We start from the raw sequence: 25,594 nt of genomic DNA, 5'->3' as shown, positions 1-25,594 counted from the left end.
CCTGGGCGTCTAAATGAAAAGCGCTCTGCAAGCGCGTTCTCTCTGTGTTGTTTCTGAAACTACCGTAATCACTATAATATGCGCGCACACTTAAAATCAATCGCGGCTGGCTTGACCGTGTTTGACTGAACCGCGGCTGGCTTTACCGCAGTGATTATTTGCATAAGACGCTGCTTTAAAAAAAATTATAAAGGATAAAACACAAAACCCGTCCCGTATTGATCAAAACGGGACGCGCAATTTCATTCTCAAATACGGGACGATTCCGTATTTTAAGGGACGGGTGGCAACCCTAGTTCAAACGTCTGTTTCAATGCAGCTTCAAAGTCTCTACGCGATCACAGTCGAGAAATAAGTGTCTTATCTAGCTAAACAATTTGCCATTTTCCCCAAAAAATAATCTATTTATACTTTTTAAGCACACATGCTTGTCTTGTACCATCTCTGAGATGTCACGCATTACATCATGTTGGAAAGGTTATGAGAAAATTTAATTATAATACATTACAAAGATGTTGAATAATTTTGAAGTTGGAGAAGAAAATGAGTTGGCATATTTCACAGACAAATAACTTAGATGATGTGACGCCTGACCTTTCCAACGTGATAACGCAATGCATGGCGCATCTCTGAGATGTACAAGACAGGCATTGGTGGTTAAAAATTGGTGGTTTTTGTGTGAAAATGACATGTAGAGACTATGAAGCTTTATTAAACATTTCTATAGTTTTCACTGAAGTCCATTAAATGGATAAAAATCCTGGAAAGTTTTCCTGAAAAACCTTCATTTCATTTTTGACTGAAGAAAGACATGGACATCTTGGTTGACATGGGGGTGAGTAAATTATAAGGATTTTTTTTTTCTTGATATTGAACTAATCCTTTAACTTTTGGGTGATGGAGAATGAAAACTTTAAGGTGTGTAACCCATTTTTTTTGTCTTTCATGTGCTCTAAGGAGTGAGGTGTCCTTCCCTGTTAGGAGATAAACCACCTAAACAAGGTACATGTTGTGATCTCATCCTCTTTTCTTTTGTACAGGCCCCCAGTGTTTCCCACACATATGCTGCGTCCCAATTCGCATACTATCCGTACTAAATAGTATTCGAAAAAAGAATTAGTATGTCCCAAATCGTAGTATGGTTAAAAAAGTATTCCAAAGATTCCCGGATGGTCTACTACTTCCGGTTGGAATTCGAAGTGCGGATCGATGCACACTCTAAAGGCTAATATTGCCCACAACACATTGCGCGCGGGAGGGAGGAGCTTGAGAACGTGTAAACATGGCGGCTGGAGGTGGTGATGGAGAAGTGCCCTCAGTATTTAAATGTAAGAATTTAAACGTTTTACTATAATAAAGTTTTTTTTTTTTATCGTTTGTGAGATTAATGAATTGATGTGTGAAAAGAGTACCGTGTTAATCTTGTAGGGACAGATGAAGACACTGAGCGCCTAATTACTTGGCGCGTTGCCAATGAATCCCTTTTTACGGGGAAAAGAAATGCTGCCATTAAAGGACTTGAGTAAGTAACGGTTATTTGTATGCTTTTGTAGATGCTGTATTAACTGTCCTATTGTAGTGTGCTTGTTACATTGGTATAATAAGCCCCAATATTTGGGTGTTTTAATTTATAGTTATATTGTGTATTCGGGGATTTACCACAGAGACACGACTAAATTGTAGGGTACAGCTTGTGGTTTTTGACATTTTCCGGACTCCTGCACGAACAGTGTAAACTCTGGTAACACTTTAAAATAAGGTTCATTATTTAATATTAGTAAACTTCTAAAGTAGTTAACATGAACTAAGATTAAACAGTTCTGCAGCATTAATCGTAGTTATTGAGTAATTTCAGCATTTACTAATGCATTGCAAATGTATGTTAGCATTAGTTAATACACCGTGAACTAACAATGAACAACTGTGTTTTTATTAACATTAACAAAGATTGATAAATAGTAAATGTATTGATCATTGTTCATGTTAGTTAAAATGTTAACAAATGACACCTTATTGTAAAAATTTTTTTTTATCTTGATGCCTAAATCTATTCATGTTGTCTTTAGTCTGTAATAAGATATAAGAAACAGTCTATAGAAGGAACAGATGTAAGAAAAGTCTAGATCAGGGATTGGCATCTTCAGACCTGGATGGCCACAGTCCTGCAGAATTGAGCCTCAACCCTTATCAAACACACCTAAACAAACTAACCACGTTCTTCAAGATCACTAGAAAAATAGAGGCAGGTGCTGTTTGATTAGGGTTGGAGCTCAACTCTGCAGAACGGTGGCCCTCCAGGAAAGTTACTCAGCCCTGGTCTACATGAAGAGTTTATGCTGACTGTCAGTTATTTTTAGCCCTTTTTGATGGGATGCGGGAAAATGTCAAATTTAAAAGGTAATTCCCATAATTGTGCAGTTTAAGTTGGTTAAATCAAAATGAATAAAATTTAACCAAGCTCATTTAACGTAGTGTGTATTTTATTAACATTATACCTTAAAAACATGTGCATACACACCTACTTAAGAGCATTGAACTTTATATTGTTTGCAGTTATCTTTAAGAAAATGTTTTAAATTGAGGTTTGCCTTGGCTACATAGGGCAATGTCTTTCAGTTTGTTGTTACTAATATTTGTATTGCTTATTAGCTTCAACTTAAAATATGTTTTGTGTTTAGGCTCAATGGATTTGTTTGCTCTATTCAGGATTCTCTGATATTTCTGTAAATAATATGTACTTATTGTTTTCTCTTTTGGGTACGCAAGAGCCTTCATCCATGAAAAAAACCTAAAAGGAAAGGTTTCAGCAACATGGGTGAAGAAAAAATGGGAAAACCTAAAGCAAAAATACAAAGTAAGTACATGTAATGTTGCGTGTTGTCCTTTATTATTATTTTTTCAATAAATATGGATAACCAGTTAAATTATTAAAACGTTCACTTCTAGAACAAAAATTTACAGAATTTATTCACCACCCTGTCATCCTCGATGCTCATATGTTCCTTTCTTCAGTTGTGTTTTTGAGGAAGACATTTCAGGATTTCTCTCCATATAGAGGACTTCTATGGTGCCTGCTTGAACTTACAAATTGTAGTTTAAATGCACCTTCAAAGGACTCTAAATGATCTCAGCCGAGGAAGAAGGGTCTTATCCAGCTAAAGGACCGTTATTTTCTAAAAAAATAAATAAACTCAAATGCTCGTCTCGTCTAGCTCTGCATGTCCGGTTCAAGACTGTTGAAAAACTCCCATCTCGTTTTCACACAGAGCTAGAAAAGATGAGCACTTGAGGTTAAAAAGTATATAAATTGCCATTTTTTTTTAAAGAAAATAGCTGATTGTTTCAAAAGATAAAACCATTCTTTCTTGACTGGGATAATGTAGAGCCCTTCGAAGCTGCATTTAAACTGCATTTTGGAAGTTCAAACTCACAGGCACTGTTTAAGTCTACTACAGTATATGGAGAGAAATCCTTTAATGTTTTCCTCAAAAACATTTTTTTTTTTACGACAATAGAAAGACAAACATCTTGAATGACAAGGAGGTAAGTAAATTATCTTACATTTTTTGTTTTGGAAGGGAACTTCTCCTTTAACTAGTGTTTTTACACATTGTATAGGATCTGAAGTGTCCACAGTCAGGGCTCAGCACTGAGGGAGGCGAACTAACAGCAGCAACATGGAAGTGGTATGGGTTGATGGATGCTGCATTAGGTTCTAAGCCATCCATCACCCCACCTGTGCTTATACAATCTGGCAGCCAAGATGATGCTGTTGGTTCATCTCCCTCTGTTGCTGACCCTTCTGATGATGCTGGCAGGAAAAGAAAGCGAGGGTCCGGAGAGAGTGAACTTTTGGTATATTTGAGAGAGCTGGAGGAACGGGAGGCAAAGAGAGAGGAACAGGCACAACAGAGAGAGGAAAGAAGAGAGAGAGAGTTTGAAGAGAGAGAGAGAAGAAAAGATGAGGAAAGAAAAGAGAGAGAAGAAGAAGCCAGAAGGAGAGAAGAAGAGTTTAGGGCAAGAATGGAGCGTAGAGATGAAGAAATGAGAAGAGAGGCTGCAGCAAGGGAAGAGAGGTTCCTTGCCTTAATGGCTGTCTTGACCAAATCATTAATAAATAAATAATTGCAATGAATAATAATAAATAATAAATAAATAAAATACATACATGTCTACATACAATAATAAAAAACTAAATCAAAGCTTGTATTATGTTCCCAGAATCTTCTGTAAATAGTATATTTTTTTAAAAACCTTTGTACATCTTCAGAACACAAATTAAGATATTTTGATGAAATCGGAGAGCTCTCAGACCCTCCACAGACAGCAAGGGTCCTACCATGTTCAAGGTACCTGTGTCACCCTAGCCTAGTACCTCTTGGAGAGTACCATGACACATGAGAAGAATTGTCGAATAACATTACTTGATTTTTTTAAGTATTCTTGGAGCTTAAACATAAAATTATGGTTGAACCAGTAATGTCACATGGAATATTTTTGTTCTTGTTACCTTTCTGGGCTTCTAACATGGAAGAACCCTGTCAGAGAGCTCTCAGATTTCATCAAAATATCTTATTTTGTGTTCTGAAGATGAATGAATGTCTTACAAGTTTGGAACAACATGATGGTGACTAATTAATGATTTGATTTTGGGGTGAACTATTCCTTTAAGAATATATTAGTAAGTATATATTTAAAAAATAAATTGACATGTATTCAGTTATAAACTGTAAAGTCCACTGTAGGATGATTGCAGGATCTGAAAGGGTTAATATAAAAATATTATTCATATTGATTTACTCTGTATTTGCTAACAGTTGATTAGTCTGTTTTTGTTTTGTTTTTTACAAAAAGTAATACAGTAATAATTTTTGAAAATTAAGGTAAATTCAATGGATCCACCACACAGGCTAAGTGTTTTTATATATAAATGTAAACATCTGAATTCAAGGAGTTGAGTTAGGTTCTAGGAGAAGCAGCCGCAAGCACTGGAGGAGGTAATTGTTTTTTACTGTAATTTTCTAAATACATTTATCCCATTACCATAAAAGTTTGTTACTCCTCAGCTACAATTTAGCCAATTTTAGAGCTATAAACATGTAAACCAGTGTTACTGCGATACAAAGCCCATATCAAATTGTATGTTGATTGAAATATGTTTAATACTGCCAGTACAAAAATCTTTATTTACATTACCATTAATGAATTAATTTGTTTATTTAACAGGGTATGTTAAGTATTAGTACATTCGTGAAGGATTTGTAAGAAATGTGTAACAGAAAATAACTTTTTAACAAGGGAGAGTTTAAATACATGTTTCTAAGCATAGTCATGTTCCATTAAGGCAGGAACGTGGATGTCGGGTGCGGACACTGCTGCTGCTAGACGGTTCCTGACGACATCACCGCACACCACTTCCCTGGCTTCGATGTTGTGCTCATTGACATCACCCTCATCGTCGTCATCCACATCTGCATCTATTATGTCACCAGCAGCCAGACACATGTTGTGCAGAATCACACAGCATGTGATGACGATTGGGGTGAATTCTGGGCTCACCTCAAGGGCTATAAAAAAGATGGACCTCCAGCGGGTCTTAAGCATCCCAAAGGCCCTCTCAATCACACATCTGGCCCTGGAATGATGCCTGTTGTAGCGGGCCTCAACTGGAGAGGCAACAGGTTCACGGTAGGGTGTCATGATGGTGATGGGTGATGTGAGGCAGGGGTACCCTCCATCTCCCAAGATGCAACGGCCCTCTGGTGGATATAACTGCCTGCTGTAAATGGCACTGTTCTTGAGGGCCCTTGCATCGTGGACAGATCCTGGAAAGCCGACACAGATATCCAAGAACTTTCCCCTGTGATCGCACACAGCCTAGAGCAGCACTGAATGGAATAATTTCCTGTTAAAATAACAGGATGCATTGACGGCTGGCGGCTTTACACGGATGTGGCAGCCGTCAATAGCGCCGACTGCCATGTGAAAAGCAGGAGAGCCTGACAGCCTGGCAAATCCTGCACCGATCTCCTTCACCTCTTCACCCTGAGGGAGTTGCACAATATTTTTTAGCAGGCCAAGGACAGCCCTGCTGACCTTGTGCACAACCCTGTGAACTGTTGATTTGGGGATGGCAAAGGCTGAGGCAACAACACGGTATGATGCAGCATGGGCCAGCCAGTACAGGAACATCACAACCTCGATGTCCTTTGACCATCCATGGTCAACCTCATAAGGCAATGCGGCTATGAGGTTGACTATGGCTTGTCTGTTGAGGCGAAGATAGGGGCGGAGGTTAGATTCCCTGTCCAAAAACAGCTTCAGGATGGGAACTGTCACATTCAACTGACAGTAAGGTGTGGTGATGTCGGTCTACAAAACAATAAATAAAAAGACTCCAGTACAGTGTCAAGTGTCATATTTATATCAACTGTGTTTCTTTTTGTAAATTTATGCCTAAACCAGTTCATGTGTGTGTGAGATCTTGGACAACAAAACCAGTCATAAGGGTCTTTTTTTTTTTTAAATGAGGTTGTATGGGTTATTAGGATAGGACAATATTTGGTCAAGATACAACTATTTGAAAATTTGGGATTTGAGGGTTCAAAAAAACTGTGAGAAAATCACCTTTAACAGTTTTGATATATTCATGGTAGGAAATTTACAAAAACCTTAATGGAACATGACCTTTACTTAATATTCTAAAGATTTTAGCATAAAAGTAAAACAAATTGAGAATTCTGAGAAAGGTTTTGGCTATTGCTACAAATATACCACTGCTTATGACTGGTTTTGTGGTCCAGTGTCTTTTATATATATACACACACACACATGTATTTATGTATTGTAAACATTACTTATTAGTACTTTATTTTTACTTAACGTATTTTAAGTTATTTTATACGTTTAGCTTTCATTGTTACACACATTGCACATGAACGTCAACACCAGCCTCCTCACGAAAGACCTGCGTTTGGTAGATCTACGGCGACGTGCTGCTTCTCTCTTCAAGCTGGTAGGACGCATATTAGAGCGGTTTATACGAAATGAGGAAAAAAAATATATAAAATGCGAAAATTAAGTGATATTGAGTAAATAGGAATCAATGAACTTGCTTTGGATGCTTTGTTTACGTTGGTTGTGCGTAACTAGGCAACAAAGTTCTCTTACGTTATATGACGTCTTGGTAGTATGTCCCAGAACGTTCATACTATTTTGCTACATACTCAAAAGTACGTACTTTTCAATACGAAAAAAAGTACATACTTTTAGTACGTAGTATAAGTATGCGAATTGGGACGCAGCTATTGTTTTTTACAGTACGACATTTCCAGTTAATTTATGTTTTTAAACTTGCTCAAGAAGAAATTACAGGACTTTTTATGTTATTCGAGTTGAATACACATTCACACAAGTAGAAGAAGAATCGGAAATCAAAAATTATATGGATTGCTATAACAGCATGTGCAACAATGAGGAGCCATTCTACAGCGTGACGTTTCAGCACTTGACCAACGGATAGCGACTCCTAAGTAGCACTTAAAGCAGGGCTACGTGCAGGGGCGGACTTTGCCATTAGGCAAAGGTAGGCGGTTGCCTTGGGCCCCGAGCTGCAAGGGGGCCCCCTCAAAAAAATTTGGTCGAGGTGATTTTTTTTGTTTTTACTTTATGGCAAATGTCAAAGATTCTCTGAAAAGTCATCAGAATACTATAGAATATATGTTATGGAAACTGGCGCCTCCCTCGAACACCACACTGTTGGACTATTCCAACATATTATTTCACGTCGCATCTGATGCAGAACTGCGGAAGTGATCGAAGAAATATTCTGTATTTCATGCTACAGCGTACATTCTGTCACATACATTCTGGCGCCTCCGTCTCAATACTGTACAACTCAGCATACATCCACATCAAATGATAACTCAGCGGCAGAGTTCCACTCACGCAGGGGCGTAATTTCCATTGAGGATGCACTTTTCAAAATCCCGTTTGTGTCCTCCTACTTTCAATTGGCTCTGTTAAAGTAATCTCTTGTATTATAACACGCTCAGCGCCATCGAGAGTTTCGCGCGATTGTTAAAACCAAAAATAAAACGCGCACGCACATTCAAAAGCAATTTTAATACCTCAAGTTTAGAGAAAGACTTCCCAATGCGTGCAAATTAGGCTACATAAAATATCTAGGCTGTTATTAGTATGTGAGCAGATAAAAAGATGATAATGTTGTCTATAGCTCTGTATCATGCTTGAAAAATTAGGTCTCTATTTGCAATTTGAATATTAACAGAGTAGCCTACTTTGATTATCGCTGCATTTGTCAACACCACTAAGAACGAACTGTGCCGTTTATTTTTTGTCATTTCTACTGTAGATTGTTTAAAAATACAGTGGCTGCCTCTAATTTAAATGGCTCTAATAGAGAAATTAACCAGCTTGTTCATGTACTCATGTTTACATTCATTCTTGTTCCTTGCTTAAAGCCTAACATAAATATATTAAAGGCTTTAAGAATTATCCCATTTGCTTGTAAAACATTGACAATCAGAATCGGCCATGAATAATCAAGATCGGTGCATCGTGCATTAATAAAAACAAATTGGGTGCTCCTAAAATTTTTTTTTTTTTTTTGGTGCTCCTAACTTTTTGAATGTGGGGCACCAGTGCTACCAAGTAAAAAAGTTAATTTCAAGCCCTGTGCAGGTAACAGCACTTCCGTGTTCACTTTTGGCCATTATAGTAATGATGAAGACTGTAATACAGCATTTTACATTTATGTGTCCACATTGATCATTTACATGATTTATGACGTGTGTTTCTTCTGGCTTTAGTAAAACAAGATAGAAGACTATAAACAACTTTTCCAATTTAGGCAGCAGCAAACAGATCTAGTTAGGAGATTCTGCTTGGAAACCAAGGTAAATAGAACAAATGGCAACTCTTCCTTGTAAATAGATAATAAATATTATTGCACAGGTAATATATTATGAAAATACGATTTTACAGTTTTACAAGGAGGAACAAAATATGTAGAGGGCCCCATGTCTGTGTTTGCCTTGGGCCCCAAAATGGCTAAATCCGCCCCTGGCTACGTGCAATTGTGTTAAGTGCATTTTTGGGAAACGCACGTGAAACAATAACGGACGTTCGCCAAATGACTCGTAGAAAACACTCTTAAGTGCTAAGATCAATCGTTATCGGGAAACGCAGCCCAGGACTTTATTGAAAAGCATAGCACTTATATGGTTTGCACTTTATCAATAAATGTTTGACAGAAAAAAAAGTCAGAGTTTGTACATGCTATTTGAAACAGTGATGTTAAACTACACACAGGTTATATGGTCTGTAGATATAGTATATACAAAGCATTATGTGCCCAATGCCTAAGATCAATAACAGAACCACCATGTTTTTTTAATTACAAAAAGCACTTTTCTTAAAAAATAAAGAACAATCTGCTACAGTATGAAATCTGACAGAACAAAACAATCAGTGTTTTCTCCACTGCAAAAATTATACTCTGACATCCTTACAACAATAAATGTGTTTTTCCTGCCAAGGAACACAACCTGCAGGTGAGACAAAATAGTCACATAGAAGGTTTCGTTGCATTTTTGCCACAACAGATGCATTGCGTTGCCCTCTATGACCCACTGGTTGGAAAGACCCTGTTCCATGAATCCTCCAGTTTCCTTCAACTATGCTGTGGTCATTGATCTCCCAGTCTGCAAGGGCTGGAGGTGTGTAGGCCTCAGATCTGCGCTCACGGAGGAAATTATGGATGCATAGGGAGGCCATAGTCATTTTAACTACCTTGTCTGGCTCCAAGCATATGGTGCTCCTAAAAACTCGTAGCCTGTTGGCAAAAATGCCGAAGGCATTTTCTACCACTCGTCGTGCTCTTGACAGACGGTAGTTCAAGACCCGTTGACTGTGGTCCATTTGTCTGTCAAGTCAAGTCAAGTCAAGTCACCTTTATTTATATAGCGCTTGTAACAATACAGATTGTGTCAAAGCAACTGCACAGTATTTAAACAGAACAATAGTGTGTAAGTAACGCATTATTGAAGATAATCTATTTTCAGTTAAAGGCAGTTCATCAATGAATTCAGTGATATCATCGTCAGTTCAGTTCAAATAGTAAACGATATCGCTGGAAAATGTCCCCAACTAAGCAAGCCAGAGGCGACAGCGGCAAGGAACCAAAACTCCACAGGTGACAGAAATGGAGAAAAAAACCTTGGGAGAAACCAGGCTCAGTCGGGGGACCAGTTCTCCTCTGGCCAGATGAAACCAGCAGTTTGTACCAATGTCTAATTGTAGATCAGGTTCCTGTGGTGTAGTACCGATGGCTATCTAGGTTGGCGAGGTCTTCATTGATGATCGATCTCTGGAGCTCATCTGGTTGACATCCACGGCTATTGAAGTCATCTCCAGGTGGTGATCCATGATCTAAGCTGGGTGCGGACTGGATCCGGGGGACTGCAGTGACCATCTGATCCGGATACAGGCTGGGTCTGGTGGCTACGCTGACCTCGGAATGAAACAGACTAATATTAGCGTAGATGCCATTCTTTTTACGATGCAACGAGTGCATCAGATGTAATGTGAGGTGTTTTCGGTTCCGGTTGACCTAATTAATGCAGCCTAACAATCCTTTAACGGATTTGAATTATAAGAATGTGTTAATGTTTTATGTGTTACCGTAATTTCACATTCATATTCACAGACTCCTAAAGCTAAATACATTCATTTTAAAGCGTAAATGCCATTTATCTTTCTGATCCACACAATGGAAACAGGGACAGGAAAACCAAATATGGGCATTAGAGAACACCAGAACAAACAAGGACAAGGAGCACATTGTAAAAAAAAAAAAACCACACACACAAGGACAGTTCATAGGTGTGACAATCATTACTGCAAAAGACACAATTATATTGGTTGAAATAAAATTATTGCTTAGGAAATTAAGCAGAAATATTCAGTTGTAAATGAATCTCTTTTGCTTTAGGTGTGTGTTCATACAAATGTAAAGTGAGACTTTCATCTTTTGTCTGTTATACTCTCAGTGTTTCTGCGTCTTAAATTATTGTGATTGTTAATTTTAATGAACACTTGAGTTGTGTGTGAATGTGTCTTTCCCTGATCTCTGTGATTCCTAATAAACTGTTTATTGTGTCTTGTATTTATTACCCAAACTTTTCACTGTTAATAAAAGAAGATATGAAGTGAACTGAATATTTTGGCATATTTTTGCCAATTAACGAAACTGAAAAAAAAAGATAATAATGAATGAACCATATTCCTTTACACTACAAAAAATGTATTTAAAACAAAATTGCTTACATAAAAGAACATTACCACTGAAACCTTTGTAACAGTTACTCAGCAGCATGAACTAGTTTAATGTGAATTTAATGGCAAGGTATATCAACATAAAACAAAGTGTTATAAATGTACGTTAAAAAAGATAATAATATTAATAGATTTATGATGTTATTAACTTTAGAAAAGCATCATCATATGGGTACGAAATTCTATTCTATATACAACATTTCTATGATATATTTGTGATTCTAGAGAGCAGTGCACCAATGGGACTTTTATTTTGCTCTAATGATGTGACGTCATAAAGCTGCGCCTCGCTCCTCATCTGTCTATGGTTGTGATTCGCCTGAAGAAAGGTTTGTGGTTTTAAAGTTTTAAACTAATGGATATTTTTGCACCAATTGAAGCGTTTTTACAAGCTATGTAAAATAAATCATCCTTATTAAATATAACGTTGTAATGCTTTAGGGTTAGTGAAGACGTTATCATTAGTAACAGAGAAAGTGCGTCTCATTTCTCTCTCTATATCATATCATGAATCAATCGTGTGATGATAAGAAGTGATGAGAGAAACTGAGAATCCGAATCATTTGTGAAATGATTCAGTGATTCGATTCAGCGGCACGCGGACTACAAACGACAACAACAAACACAAACGAGTGAATCACAACCGAGAATGATTTCATTAAAGAGTGTATTAGATATGATGTACAAATAATTGAATACCAGTTATAAATTAAAAATAGCCTGCCTAAATATGAACTTTCTTGGTAGTTTGTGTATTTTATACATTTTATATAAGTCTATTAAGTTTCTAACTGTCTTACTAGTGCACTGACTACTGAACTAGGAGCTGATTGAGACACAGATAGAGATTCAGTTTGCATTGATTTTTCTTTCTATTAATTATTCTCATCTTAAACAGGACAAAGTGTACAAACACACAGAAAAGCTCCTGGAGAATCAACAGAGATCCATGTGACACACTATTATAGAGATGGCGTTTATTAAAGAGGAGAGTGAAGACATGAAGATTGAAGAAACATTGAAACATGAAGATACTGAGGAACAAACAAAGATGGTGTTTATTAAAGAGGAGAGTGAAGACATGAGTGAAGAAGCATTCAGAATCAAGCATGAAGATACTGAAGAACAAACAGGTTGGTTTTTATTCTCAAAGCTGAAGTCACTACAGAAATATCACACGAGTGTAGAAATGTTTTGACATTTGACAGAAGTGTTGAGATCACACGGAACTTGATGGAACTTATGCCGCGTTCCAGACAAACCCGTAACCCGTGTTTTTCCAACCTTCTACCAGTGAAAGTGCACTGGAACGGCTTGCCACTCGTGAACTCGTACTAGATCGAAGTACTCCCAGTTACGAGTTCTGACGTAACATAGCCCGCGAAATAACAATGTCAGCCCTAATGCGTGCGGTGTTTATGCAGGTAGTGCACTGTGGAAAAATAGAGCCTAGGACAATATAACGTTGCAATCAAATTAATAATAACATAAAAATAATAATAATTCATATATGTGACCCTGGACCACAAAACCAGTCATAAGGTTAAATTTGTCAAAACTGAGATTTATACATCATATGAAAGCTCAATAAATAAGCTTTCTATTGATGTATGGTTTGTTAGGATAGGACAATATTTGGCCGAGATACATCTGTTTGAAATCGGAAATCTGAGGATGCAAAAAAATCAAAAAGACTGAGAAAATCACCTTGAAAGTTGTCCAAATTAGGTTCTTAACAATGCATATTACAAATCAAAAATTACATTTTGATATGTTTATAGTAGGAATTTTACAAAAAATCTTCATGGAACATGAACTTTACTTAATTTCTTAATGATTTTTGGCATAAAAGAAAAATCTAAAATTTTGACCCATGCAATGTATTTCAGGCTATTGCTACAAATATACCCCAGCGACTTAAGACTGGTTTTGTGGTCCAGGTTCACATATGTGCCCAGGCAGTTTGGCGTGACTTGCCTGGAACGCTACAAAGTCGTGAGTCGTGCTTTTAAGTGGTGATTTACCAGTTAAAAAACCTGCCTGGAACGCAGCATTATGGTCGCAGGTCAGTCGGTGTCATGTTAAGCCCGCCCACCGACTCGTGATTGGCCCGGTATGTCTTGGATTTTTTGAAATCTTAAGTGAATTGAGAGTAACTAGACGACCTTGGAAGCAAATGTAACTTGCTGCCGCTAGGGGCGCGTCTAGATTCTAGGCTAGTCTATCAAGTGCAGCTGAGAAGATCCTGCTTTCACACTGGCCATTTGTTATTATGAGATCATGCATTTAAGTTGTAACAATAATATGGAATTAGCCTTAACAAAAAATATATATTTATATATTTTTGTCTGTAACATTAAACCTAATATCTGCTTCTAATATTAAAAACATTGATTTCTAGCATTTTGGCTAATTATGCAGAAGTACTAAGAAAATGCACAAAGCAAACCTTCAAATGTGAGTCATTACATTTAGCTACTGCTGAAAACAGTGCTGTAAATATAAAGCAAGTCTGACAGTAAAACAACAAACAAAAAATAAGCCAAAACAACAGCATTAACATTGAAGTTAACTCTGATGTTATTATGTGAGGTGTAAGATTGTAATGTACAAGTTGTACAACTCTATATCTTGTTTATATATGTTTAAAGTTAAAAAAGGGAAAAAGGATATATATATAAATAAATAAAATATATAAAATAAATAACCAGATAAAGAGGAAATGAAGAAAATAATTCAAATAGGAACAATATTATCATATAAATAAATAGATGACCACTGTTCAGGAGACATAGGTCAAACTTACACCAAGTTACTGTATTTTAACATGAGAACGGTATAAACCAGTGGTTCTCAAACTGGGGTACGTGAGGTGATGGAGGGGTACGGAAAACAAAAGGCTGAGCTTTGGCATTCATTTAATTCTATCCCAACTTAAGGTTAAGGTGATGAGTTGGCATAAGTTGGGCTGAGGTTGTTGTGCTTTGGTGTTTCCCATACATTGATTTATTTGTGGCAACTCACCACAATATTAAAGCTGACCGCCACAACTAGATTTTCTAAAAGGCTTTGACTTTGTTGAACAAACGTGAGCACTGTACATGTGCATGTTCAATATTTTATATCACTGTATCTCTGAAGGAAACCTTTAGAAGGTTCAGAACCTTCTTCAGAAAAATTTTAATGTTAATTATAGGGTCTCCTATAAGCCAGGAAAAGTGTGTGGGTCCCCCTCTCATCTCTGAGAGTTAAGTCCTCTCCTCCATTTGCCTTCGTGAGACAATCATACCAGGTGTATTAGGCCTTTCCTAAATGGCCTCCCGGATGACTGCCTCTGTGCTCATTATAGGGTCAATTATGAGCATGCTGCTCTCTGGAGCTCCCATCATGTTTTCTTTCATCATGTTGTTAGGTAGGGCTGCACGATTTTGAGAAAAAACCTAATTGCGGTTTTTCTGACAAATATTGCGATTGCGATGCGATTTTCGATTTTTGCGTTCAATACTATTAAGTGCATAAAACAAAAATTATGAATAAAATATGTTGTTACTTTACGACACAGAGGGTTAAAAAAAACTAGAGGTCGACCGATATTGGTTTTTACCGATACCGATAGCAAGGTTGGACCACACTGGCCGATAACGATTAACCGACCGATAGTTTTTGAAAATGGATACTGAAAGGAAAGTAAAATAGTGCTCTACTAGTTTTTAAAAAAGTACAAAACCATACTTTGTAAATTAATAAAAATATTAATATGAATTATATATTGATCATTAAACTTATTTTATAGTTCATTAATGTTAACAAAATAAACTTCAAAATTTAACACTATATCAGTAAATGTTGAAATTAACACTATAACAAGGAACAACACTTCTATTCTACAGCTTTCATCAATCTTAGTTGATGTTACAAATGGGCTCATTGTAAAGGGGTGGGAATCTTTACATTTTAACAATATGTAAAATTGCAGTTTCTATGCTTTTTGTTTATATTTGTAATCTCTGTATGTCAGTACTGCCATTTTAAAATTAAGATTAAATTTAATTAGATTTTATATTAAATTTAATTCGTGCAGAATTCACTTTATCTTTTTTATATAAGCAGGCTACTTTTTAAAACAATAGACTGTAACATATGACAGTGGCTGCTTTAACAGGCTTCAATGCATGCACAGATCTATTTCGATATATCAGATGTTTTGTCCTGCTCTTTAAACATAACTGGCTGTGTTTACATCAGTTTCATATAAAGGTATTAGAAAATGCAAGTGCATTTAACCGCATCTGCAATTGAGCTTTTTAGGATGAACAAACACAAAGTGAAAGTGAAAGTCTGTCAGTGCGCGAGTTTTGTGCATCTAATAGTACTGCATTACAAACGGCAGAAATGAAGGCATGTGTAAAGTAAAACACTGCGGGTGGATGCATACACTGTCAAGCAATGCGCACATGTCTCAAAGTGCAAATTCTATGCAATGAAGCCCGCCGCGTCTCTAGCAAGCACACGTGCCATATGCGGGAAAAAACACAAGCTCGTTGAAAAGAGGATTGCGATGCATCGGAGAATCCATTTTTCACCCACCCTTAATGAAACCGGCCAAAAGTGCAGCGCTGCCTTGTGCGGACAACTCGCAGCGCAGGTATCACACATACACAGGATGCGTCGCGTGTAGTTCAAGGGGAAGTCTAAAACTGTTTATTTAATCACCAAACCGGCAAATGTTTACTAAAAGAATTATCAAAAAAGCGGCAAATATTAGTTTAAACAGATCAAACGAAAAGAGAAAGAGCGATATTATATTGTAGCCATGTAAGAATTTTTTTCTGTTTTAATATTATTTGTTTATTACGAAAGAAGTTTGTGTAACTTGTAAATGTCAAAGAGGACGACGTGGTATGAATTGGACTGCAATAAGCCGGGAGAATTGGAGAGGGTCAGACACAATTTTTTGACAACTTCGTACGTTTTTATTTGTGGGAAATCCTTTCTTAAAGGAGAAGTCCGGTGTGATTTTGACCTAAAGTGTATTGAATCATGATACCGAGTGTAAACGTACCTTGCATATCTCATCTCGTCTTGTCCACTGCTGTCCGAAATCTGGGGTCAGTTAGCCGATGCTGACAGCAGGTTGTCAATGAGAGTCAACAGGGCATCGAAGAAGCCATGTAAATAAATCACTGTTTTACGCCATTTACGAGGCACAAAGTAGCTCCACACTTCATCGGTAGACTTCCAAGGGCCCTGACATTTAAAACGAGACATTGAGAAACCAGAAAAGCACCGGTAGTTTATTTACAAGTAGATTTATACAGACAGTAACTGCAAGAAGTTTAGCGGCCGCCGCCATCTTAAATTTAGTCACGATAAGTCGAGTGTCGAGCACGAAGGAAACTACAACCTGATAAGTTGATAACCTGATAAATTCCTTGGTTCTCGACACTCGACTTATCGTGACTAAATTTAAGATGGCGGCGGCCCCTTAACTTCTTGCAGTTACTGTCTGTATAAATCTTCTCGTAAATATACTACCGGTGCTTCTTCTGAGTTCTCAATGTCTCGTTTTAAATGTCAGGGCCCTTGGAAGTCTACCAATAAAGTGTGGAGCTACTTTGTGCCTCGTAAATGGGGTAAAACAGTGATTTATTTACATGGCTATTGACTCTCATTGACCACCTGTTGTTAGCATCGGCTAACTGACCCCAGATTTCGGACAGCAGTGGACAAGACGAGATGAGATATGCAAGGTACGTTTACACTCGGTATCAAGTAAACAAGCGCTGACACAATATAATAGTAGTTTAGTAATTCTGAGGAAAACAGGACTCAGCTTAGCCTGACGATTAGCCTTCCTCGGGCCAGGTTAGTTTAACAGCATTAGTTGCCCAGTCCTCCGGCTGCATATGCCTGTTGTGTATATGTGGCACATAGTCTTAGTGTTTGTATTTGGCTAACTAGGGCCCAGGTCAGGAAGCAGACAGACTGGCTAAACCAACCATCTGCTAGCTGCCTCACGTCACAGAAATCAGTTAATTCTCTGCACATAGAGATCCTTTTACCTAGATATCACACTTTAGAGAATGTGTCTGTTCCCCCAGTTAGAAAATACAAAAAACACCCAAACCAAATTAAGAGTAACAATTAACTAGATGTTCGACAAATAAAAAATGAATATAATACAGAGAAACAAGTGATAAAGCTTGACTTATTGAATATCAGGTCCCTTTCTATGAAAGCACTTTTTGAAAACGATATGATCACTGATCATAACCTAGATGCGCGCTGTAAATTCAGCTCTTTGCTACAAGTACAGTAGAACCATCATCTGAACTGAACTCTACTTTTCTGAATTGCTCAGCATATTCAATAATTCAGAAAACTCGATGTAATAGAAACTATGGACTCTCTCTTTTCATGTTAGATACGGTTGCTCCAGTGCGCTTAAGAATGATTAAGAAAAACAGTGTGACACGATGGTATAACGATCACACTCGCTCTCTAAAGAGAGCAGCACGGAAAATGGAATGCAGCTGGAGGAAAACAAAACTAGAGGTTTTTCATACTGCTTGGCGTGAATGTAATTTATCTTATAGAAAACCATTAAAAACTGCCAGATTGGACTACTTTTTGTCTCTTTTAGAAGAAAACAAACATAACCCTAGGTATCTATTCAATACAGTGGTAAATTAATGGAAAATAAAGCAGCAACAGATGCAGACATTTCCCAACAGCACAGCAGTAATGACTTTATGAACTACATTACTTTCAAGATTGACACTATAAAATTGTAACATACAACCGCCCGCTACAGTATCACATCAGGTATGCTATAGATCTCCTGAGGAACATTTCAATGCATTCTCTATTATAGGAGAGGAAGAATTGTATAAATTTGTTAAATCATCTAAACCTACAACATGCATGTTAGACCTTATTCCATCTGATCTACTAAAAGAGGTGCTTCCAGAAGTTATAGATCCTCTTCTGAATATAATTAATTCATCATTATCATTAGGATATGTCCCCAAAACCTTCAAACTGGCTGTTATTAAGCCACTCATTAAAAACCACAACTTGGTCCCACCTAATTAATTAATTACAGGCCAATTTCGAATCACTCTTTTCTGTCAAAGATACTAGAAAAGGCAGTATCCTCACAATTCCGTTCCTTCATACAAAAAAAATGGTATCTGTGAGGATTTTGTCAGGTTTTTCATCAGGACCACAACATTCTTTTAAACAGACTTGAAAACTATGTAGGCATTAATGGGAGTGCACTGGAATGGTTCAAATCGTACTTATCTGACTGCCATCAGTTTGTGGCAATAAATGAAGAGGTATCACTAGTGCAGTATGGAGTACCACAAGGCTCAGTACTAGGGCCATTACTTTTTATGCTTTACATGTTGCCCTTGGAAGATATCGTCAGGAAACATGGTGTTAGCTTTCACTGTTATGCTGATGATACTCAGCCCTATATTTCTTTGCAGCCTGGCGAAACATACCAGTTTGAAAAACTAACAGAATACATAGCTGATATAAAAAACTGGATGGCGAGTAATTTCTTATTGCTAAATTCTTAAAAAACAGAGGTGTTAATTATTGGACCTAAAACCTCCACAAGTAATAACCTAAAACACTGTCTAATACTAGATGGCTGCTCTGTCAATTCTTCTTCATCAGTTAGGAACCTAGGTGTGCTATTCGATAGCAATCTTTCCTTCGAAAGCCACATTTCTAGTGTTTGCAAAACTGCATTTTTCCATCTCAAAAACATAGAAATTACGACCTATGCTGTCAGTGTCAAATGCAGAAACGTTAATTCATGCGTTCATAACCTCAAGGATAAATTATTGTAATGCTTTATTGGGTGGTTGTTCTGCACCATAGACTGTAAAAAAATATGGACGACGCATCTCCGCTTCATTTCACTATATAAAAATGGAGCTAATGCGTCTCAATATGGCCGCTGCCATCTTGGGGGAAATTACGTAATTTGGAGCCAGAGTCTGCGCAGTAGAGATTTGTTTGTAGCCAGAGTCTGCGCAGTAGAGGTTCGTTTGGAGCCAGAGTCTGCGCAGTAGAGATTTGTTTGTAGCCAGAGTCTGCGCAGTAGAGGTTCGTTTGGAGCCAGAGTCTGCGCAGTAGAGATTTGTTTGTAGCCAGAGTCTGCGCAGTAGAGGTTCGTTTGGAGCCAGAGTCTGCGCAGTAGAGATTTGTTTGGAGCCAGAGTCTGCGCAGTAGAGATTCGTTTGGAGCCAGAGTCTGCGCAGTAGAGATTTGTTTGTAGCCAGAGTCTGCGCAGTAGAGGTTCGTTTGGAGCCAGAGTCTGCGCAGTAGAGATTTGTTTGTAGCCAGTCTGCGCAGTAGAGATTCGTTTGTAGCCAGAGTCTGCGCAGTAGAGATTTGTTTGTAGCCAGAGTCTGCGCAGTAGAGGTTCGTTTGGAGCCAGAGTCTGCGCAGTAGAGATTTGTTTGGAGCCAGAGTCTGCGCAGTAGAGGTTCGTTTGGAGCCAGAGTCTGCGCAGTAGAGATTTGTTTGGAGCCAGAGTCTGCGCAGTAGAGATTTGTTTGGAGCCAGAGTCTGCGCAGTAGAGATTCGTTTGGAGCCAGAGTCTGCGCAGTAGAGATTCGTTTGGAGCCAGAGTCTGCGCAGTAGAGATTCGTTTGGAGCCAGAGTCTGCGCAGTAGAGATTTGTTTGTAGCCAGAGTCTGCGCAGTAGAGATTCGTTTGGAGCCAGAGTTTGCGCAGTTGAGTTTTGTTTGGAGCCAGTGTATGTGCAGTAGTGTTGCGAGGCCCAAACTCTCACGCTTAATATACAAACTCCAGTTGGTCAAATGCAGCAGCTAGATTTCTTACTGGAACCAGAAAGTATGACAATATTAGCCCGGTTCTGTCAACACTGCACTGGCTCCCTATTAAACATTGTATAAATTTTAAAATCTTGCTAATTACTTATAAAGCCCTCAATGGTTTAGCTCCTCAGTACTTGGGTGATTTCTTATCACATTATAGTCTTTCTCGTCTGCTGCACTCAAATTCTGGCCATTTGATAATAACTAGAATATCAAAATCAACTGCGGGCGGCAGATCATTTTCTTATTTAGCGCCTAAACTCTGGAACAATCTACCTAACACTGTTCGGGAGGCAGACACAATCTGTCAGTTTAAATCTAGATTAAAGACACATCAATTTATTATTTACAATACTGCATTATTGACACACTATTGACCTGTTTAATACTGTGAAGTTGCTTTGACACAATCTGTATTGTTAAAAGCGCTATATAAATAAAGGTGACTTGACTTGACTTGTGTGCACTTTGATGGATTAAATACGGAGCACAATTTACCATATTTGGCAGCTGGCACATGTCACTTCACTTTCACTTTTTCACTTTCAATTGGTGCAAAAATATTGCTTGTTTTCTTTTAAAGGAAGTCTAATTTTAGCATTTTTTTATATTATGTTTCCAGAGGTGTAATTACAATATTACTAATGTTTTTGACAGAAATATTTAAAATTGAGTGATTTAAAAAATTATTTTAATTTTAATTAGATTTTTGAGAGATTAATGACTGTTTTCCACCATTTCCCATCCTCTGACAGTCAGTTTTGGTGTTTTCCTTTTAAAAGGTCAAGTGTAACAGCCAACTTTTATGATTGGCTAACATAATTGCCCCCATAATAAAACCTCAAAAGGAATTATTGTGTGATGAATTTTTCATTTGATGGTTGAGTGGGGAGTTTGTCCCCTTTCTTTTTTCCTAGTCTCTCTCTAAATTTGTTGAATTTTATACCCTAGGAGACATAAAATGGTATATATAATTGAGATCAGTCTATATAGATTTCCTAGATTTAATTAATTGTATAACAGCCAACTTAATCTCTGTAGGGTACCGGACAACCAGGATCAAGTTTGGACGCCCTGGTATAGGATCTAGCATACATACATTACTTATCTACATGTTGCGATGTTAATTGCTTTGTGCCATTAAACTGGGGTTAACTTTTATCTCTTTGTTTTTCCACCTTAGACCTAACATCGCTGAAAGAGGAGAGAGAAGTACTGAATGAAACTGAAGAGAAAGATCAGTTTAAAAATCTTAATAATTTTGTATCTGGAGAAAAGGATTTTTGTTTCTTAGAGTCTGAAAAGACATCTAAACAAAAAAGAGCTCAAAAGACAGGAACTATCAGTAATTTCACTTGCTGTCAGTGTGGAAAGAGTTCCAAAGAACAAGGACACCTTAAAAGGCAAATGAGAATTCACACTGGAGAGAAGCCTTACTCATGCAAACAGTGTGGAAAGAGTTTCCAACAAGGACACCTTACAAGGCACATGAGAATTCACACTGGAGAGAAGCCTTACACATGCAAACAGTGTGGAAAAGGTTTCATTCGTAAAGGATGCCTTAACAGACACATGAGATTTCACACTGGAGAAAAGCCTTACTCATGCGAACAGTGTGGAAAGAGTTTCACTCAAAAGGGAAGCCTTGACAGGCACATGAGATTTCACACTGAAGAGAAGCCTTACACATGCAAACAGTGTGGAAAGAGTTTCACTCGTAAAGAAGGCCTTAACATTCACATGAGAGTTCACACTGGAGAGAAGCCTTACACATGCAAACAGTGTGGAAAAAGTTTCAATCGTACAGGACGCCTTAACAGACACATGAAATTTCACACTGGAGAGAAGCCTTACACATGCAAGCAGTGTGGAAAGAGTTTCACTGAAAAAGGAAACCTTAACAGACACATGAGATTTCACACTGGAGAGAAGCCTCACACATGCAAACAGTGTGGAAAGAGTTTCACTCGTAAAGAATGCCTTAACAGACATATGAGATTGGATAGAAGCCTCACAGATGCAAACAGTGTGGAAAGGGTTTCACTCGTAAAGAATGCCTTAACAGACATATGAGATTGGATAGAAGCCTCACAGATGCAAACAGTGTGGAAAGAGTTTCACTCGTAAAGAATGCCTTAACAGACATATGAGATTGGATAGAAGCCTCACAGATGCAAACAGTGTGGAAAGAGTTTCACTCGTAAAGAATGCCTTAACAGACATATGAGATTGGATAGAAGCCTCACAGATGCAAACAGTGTGGAAAGGGTTTCACTCGTAAAGAATGCCTTAACAGACATATGAGATTGGATAGAAGCCTCACAGATGCAAACAGTGTGGAAAGAGTTTCACTCATAAAGAATGCCTTAACAGACATATGAGATTGGAGAGAAGCCTCACAGATGCAAACAGTGTGGAAAGGATTTCACTCGTAAAGAACGCCTTAACATTCACATGAGAGTTCACACTGGAGAGAAGCCTTACACATGCAAACAGTGTGGAAACAGTTTCAGTCAAAAAGGAAGCCTTGACAAGTACATGAAGATTCACAATAAAGGGAAGCCTAACAGATCCCCTTAGCATGGACAGAGTTTCAAAAATCTAATTCACATGGATTTCATTTGCGCACAGTTACTTGCTCACTTCTACCACCAACATTGGCGGCTTTGTGGAAGGCTGTAATAATCATATTTTGGAACCATTCCTAAAGGATTGTATTAGGAATTGTCTTATAGGACAAGGCATAAATATGCTGTATGATCATTTCTACAGGAGTTTAATAGGATCCGATTTTCATCATTTTGAAGAATTCTTATTCATTGCATCTATTACTAACCAATAGTTTTTGCAGTTGATTTTGTAGCATAGCCACATAAGGGGAAGTTTATTTATAGGATAGCTTGCCAATAAGAAGGCTGTGTATGTTTATTGCTTTACCCTGTGTGCTGTTATCTTCCTATCGTTGGTCTGTGTTTGACCCAGAACTTTAATATCACAAGATTTTGCTTGCACTTTATCGTCACGTGACATTGCGTCATCTAGGCGGGAATTGTTTTGCGTTGTGTATATATATGGAATCGGCGTTCAGGAGAGGCATCGCTCAAAAAGTTTAGAAACAGTACCTGGCGATTGATCCTGTGGATTACTTCTTTTGTTGGCTGTTTTTTCTCCCCCTTGGACTGAGTCTTCTTGTGGAGTATACTTTTTTGTTTTAGGATACTTACGTTGAAGGACAATTAAACAGCCTGTGCTTTGTGGATTTGCACTCTCGAAAGATAAAAGACTACCGGTGAGACCGATATGAACTCTTGTATATACTGTGCAGTTGGGACGCTGAGAGACTACACACACACACACACCATTGTATTGCACTAATTCAACTTGCTCTGACACTTTGTAATTATTACTTGTATAATACATTTGGTTTGGAAATGGTGGCTGTCTGTGAGTTTACTACGTTCATACATTTATTCATAAAAAAAAGAAAAAATCTCCAGTTCCAAGTAGTGTGAATTCCATGCTCTGTAGGGAAATTGTTACAACTTAAACTCATCTAGTAAGTTTAGTGCAAAACAAATGTTCTGTTTTAATTTCAATAGTGTTTTAGTTTAGGCTGTCCGGGAGAGGGCTCCAAGCTTGGTAGTAATTCCCAAGCCCGGGGTGGAGGGGTCAGAGCTCTGCATTTAGCCTGAACCCTATAATCACTACTTTAACCCCCTTAAGCTGAAGGTGAGGAGACGGGGTGGTGGAAGGGTGCTGAAAAACTTGAGATGAAGGAAGGGCTGCTTTGGTTATTTATAGGGATTTTTTTCTCATGCTGATTGGATAGGGAGTGTGATTACTGATGGTGATCACAAGTTCACTCTTATGGATAATAAACTGAGCTAAAGTTTAGGCATATCTGGCGTGCTGTCCGGGAGAGGTCTTAGAGCTTGGTAGTAATTCCCGAGCCCGGGGCACTTCCCTTGCCCAGGGGGAGGGGTCTGAGCTCGGCATTTGACCCAAATCCTATAAACGCTCCCTCAAAAGTCTAATAATCGCAAGGCAGCAGCCAGATGACCCCCAAAAATTGCCTAGCTTGAGCTGAAGGGATGCTGGACGTTGGTTGTAATAGCGGCCATGCACAAAAATAAAGGAGGAGCTCCTGCGGGAGCAGAACTGTTGTGGCAGTTGGGAATTATGAATGAGGCTCCTGCGAGGGCTGGCACTGATGTGGTAGTGTGAGGGAAAAAGGCTAGAGGCTCTTGCGGGAGCGGGTACTGCAGCGGCAGTAGGGAGATAAGGAAGTGGCTCCAGTGGGAGCGGGTACTGCTGCGGAAGTGGGGAACTATAAAAGGCAGTTGGGAGATAAGGCTCCTGCAGGAGCGGCACTGCTGCGGCAGTGAGGGGGTGGAAGGGGCTCTGGTGGGAGAGGGCGTTGCTGCGGCCATGGGGAAAGGAGAGGACTACGGGCATGAACTGAGGGGGGATCCGGGGTGAGGTGTCAAGGGGTGCTGATGTGGGGGTTATAGGGATGGATTGTGCAAAACAGATTTACTGATTAGGGTTTGGTGGGCTTCCTTGATGTGGGAATGGTATGATCAGATGCAGCTCTTAAAACCAGCGGCCGAGTGTTTGGATTTGATGTTGATGCTCTTGTAAATAAACTACCGGTGCTTTTTCTGAGTTCTCAATGTCTCGTTTTAAATGTCAGGGCCCTTGGAAGTCTACCAATGAAGTGTGGAGCTACTTTGTGTCTCGTAAATGGCGTAAAACAGTGATTTATTTACATGGCTATTCCGATGCCCTGTTGACTCTCACTGACAACCTGTTGTGAGCATCGGCTAACTGACCCCAGATTTCGGACAGCTGGACACAAACCGAGATGAGATATGCAAGGTACGTTCACACTCGGTATCATGATTCAATACACTTTAGGTCAAAATCACACCGGAGTTCTCCTTTAAAGCATACTTGATTGCACTAAAAAAATACTTAGATACAAGGAAGTACATTAGTAGTACAATCTTAGATTTTGTGTTAAATAAAATTGTAAAAATGATATGTTTGGATTTGGATAATAATACTGCTATTTACCTGTTTCAAAGTTATGTTATCTGCTTATTTTAAGGTGATGCCAGATGCTTTGAGATAAGAATGCTTGCAATTGCAAAGTTTGCTTTGTAAGAATGAGTAAGAAACAGAGAGCATGTTGCTACCCCAAGCAGAGTTGAAGCAGATGAAGACCTTGGAGAGGAAACAGAAGAGTGCTAGACGCAGACAGCAACTTAAGAGACAAAGGAAAGACCACCGTCTCATTAAGAATGAGTTGCAGAGACTGCATTAAGCGTAGAGGATACCTGATACCCTAACGAGGGATGCTTAACAGCATCTTCAAT

General features: G+C 38.4%; 1 protein-coding gene and 1 pseudogene across 1 annotated transcript; one reads left to right on the top strand and one right to left on the bottom strand.

The window, feature by feature from the left end:
• LOC141334161 (uncharacterized) overlaps positions 1-25,594 on the bottom strand; it is a 336,215-nt pseudogene that overhangs the window by 223,091 nt on the left and 87,530 nt on the right.
• LOC141334166 (uncharacterized) lies at positions 12,263-23,648 on the top strand. Its single transcript, XM_073839298.1, has 2 exons — positions 12,263-12,491; positions 21,400-23,648. The coding sequence occupies exons 1-2, from the start codon at positions 12,329-12,331 to the stop codon at positions 22,287-22,289; spliced, it is 1,053 nt and encodes a 350-aa protein (XP_073695399.1). The 5' UTR covers positions 12,263-12,328; the 3' UTR covers positions 22,290-23,648.

The sequence above is a fragment of the Garra rufa genome, chromosome 4, assembly GCF_049309525.1.
Source record: "Garra rufa chromosome 4, GarRuf1.0, whole genome shotgun sequence".
NCBI classification, from domain to species: domain Eukaryota; kingdom Metazoa; phylum Chordata; class Actinopteri; order Cypriniformes; family Cyprinidae; genus Garra; species Garra rufa.
This window is presented reverse-complemented; position numbering and strand designations above follow the sequence as displayed.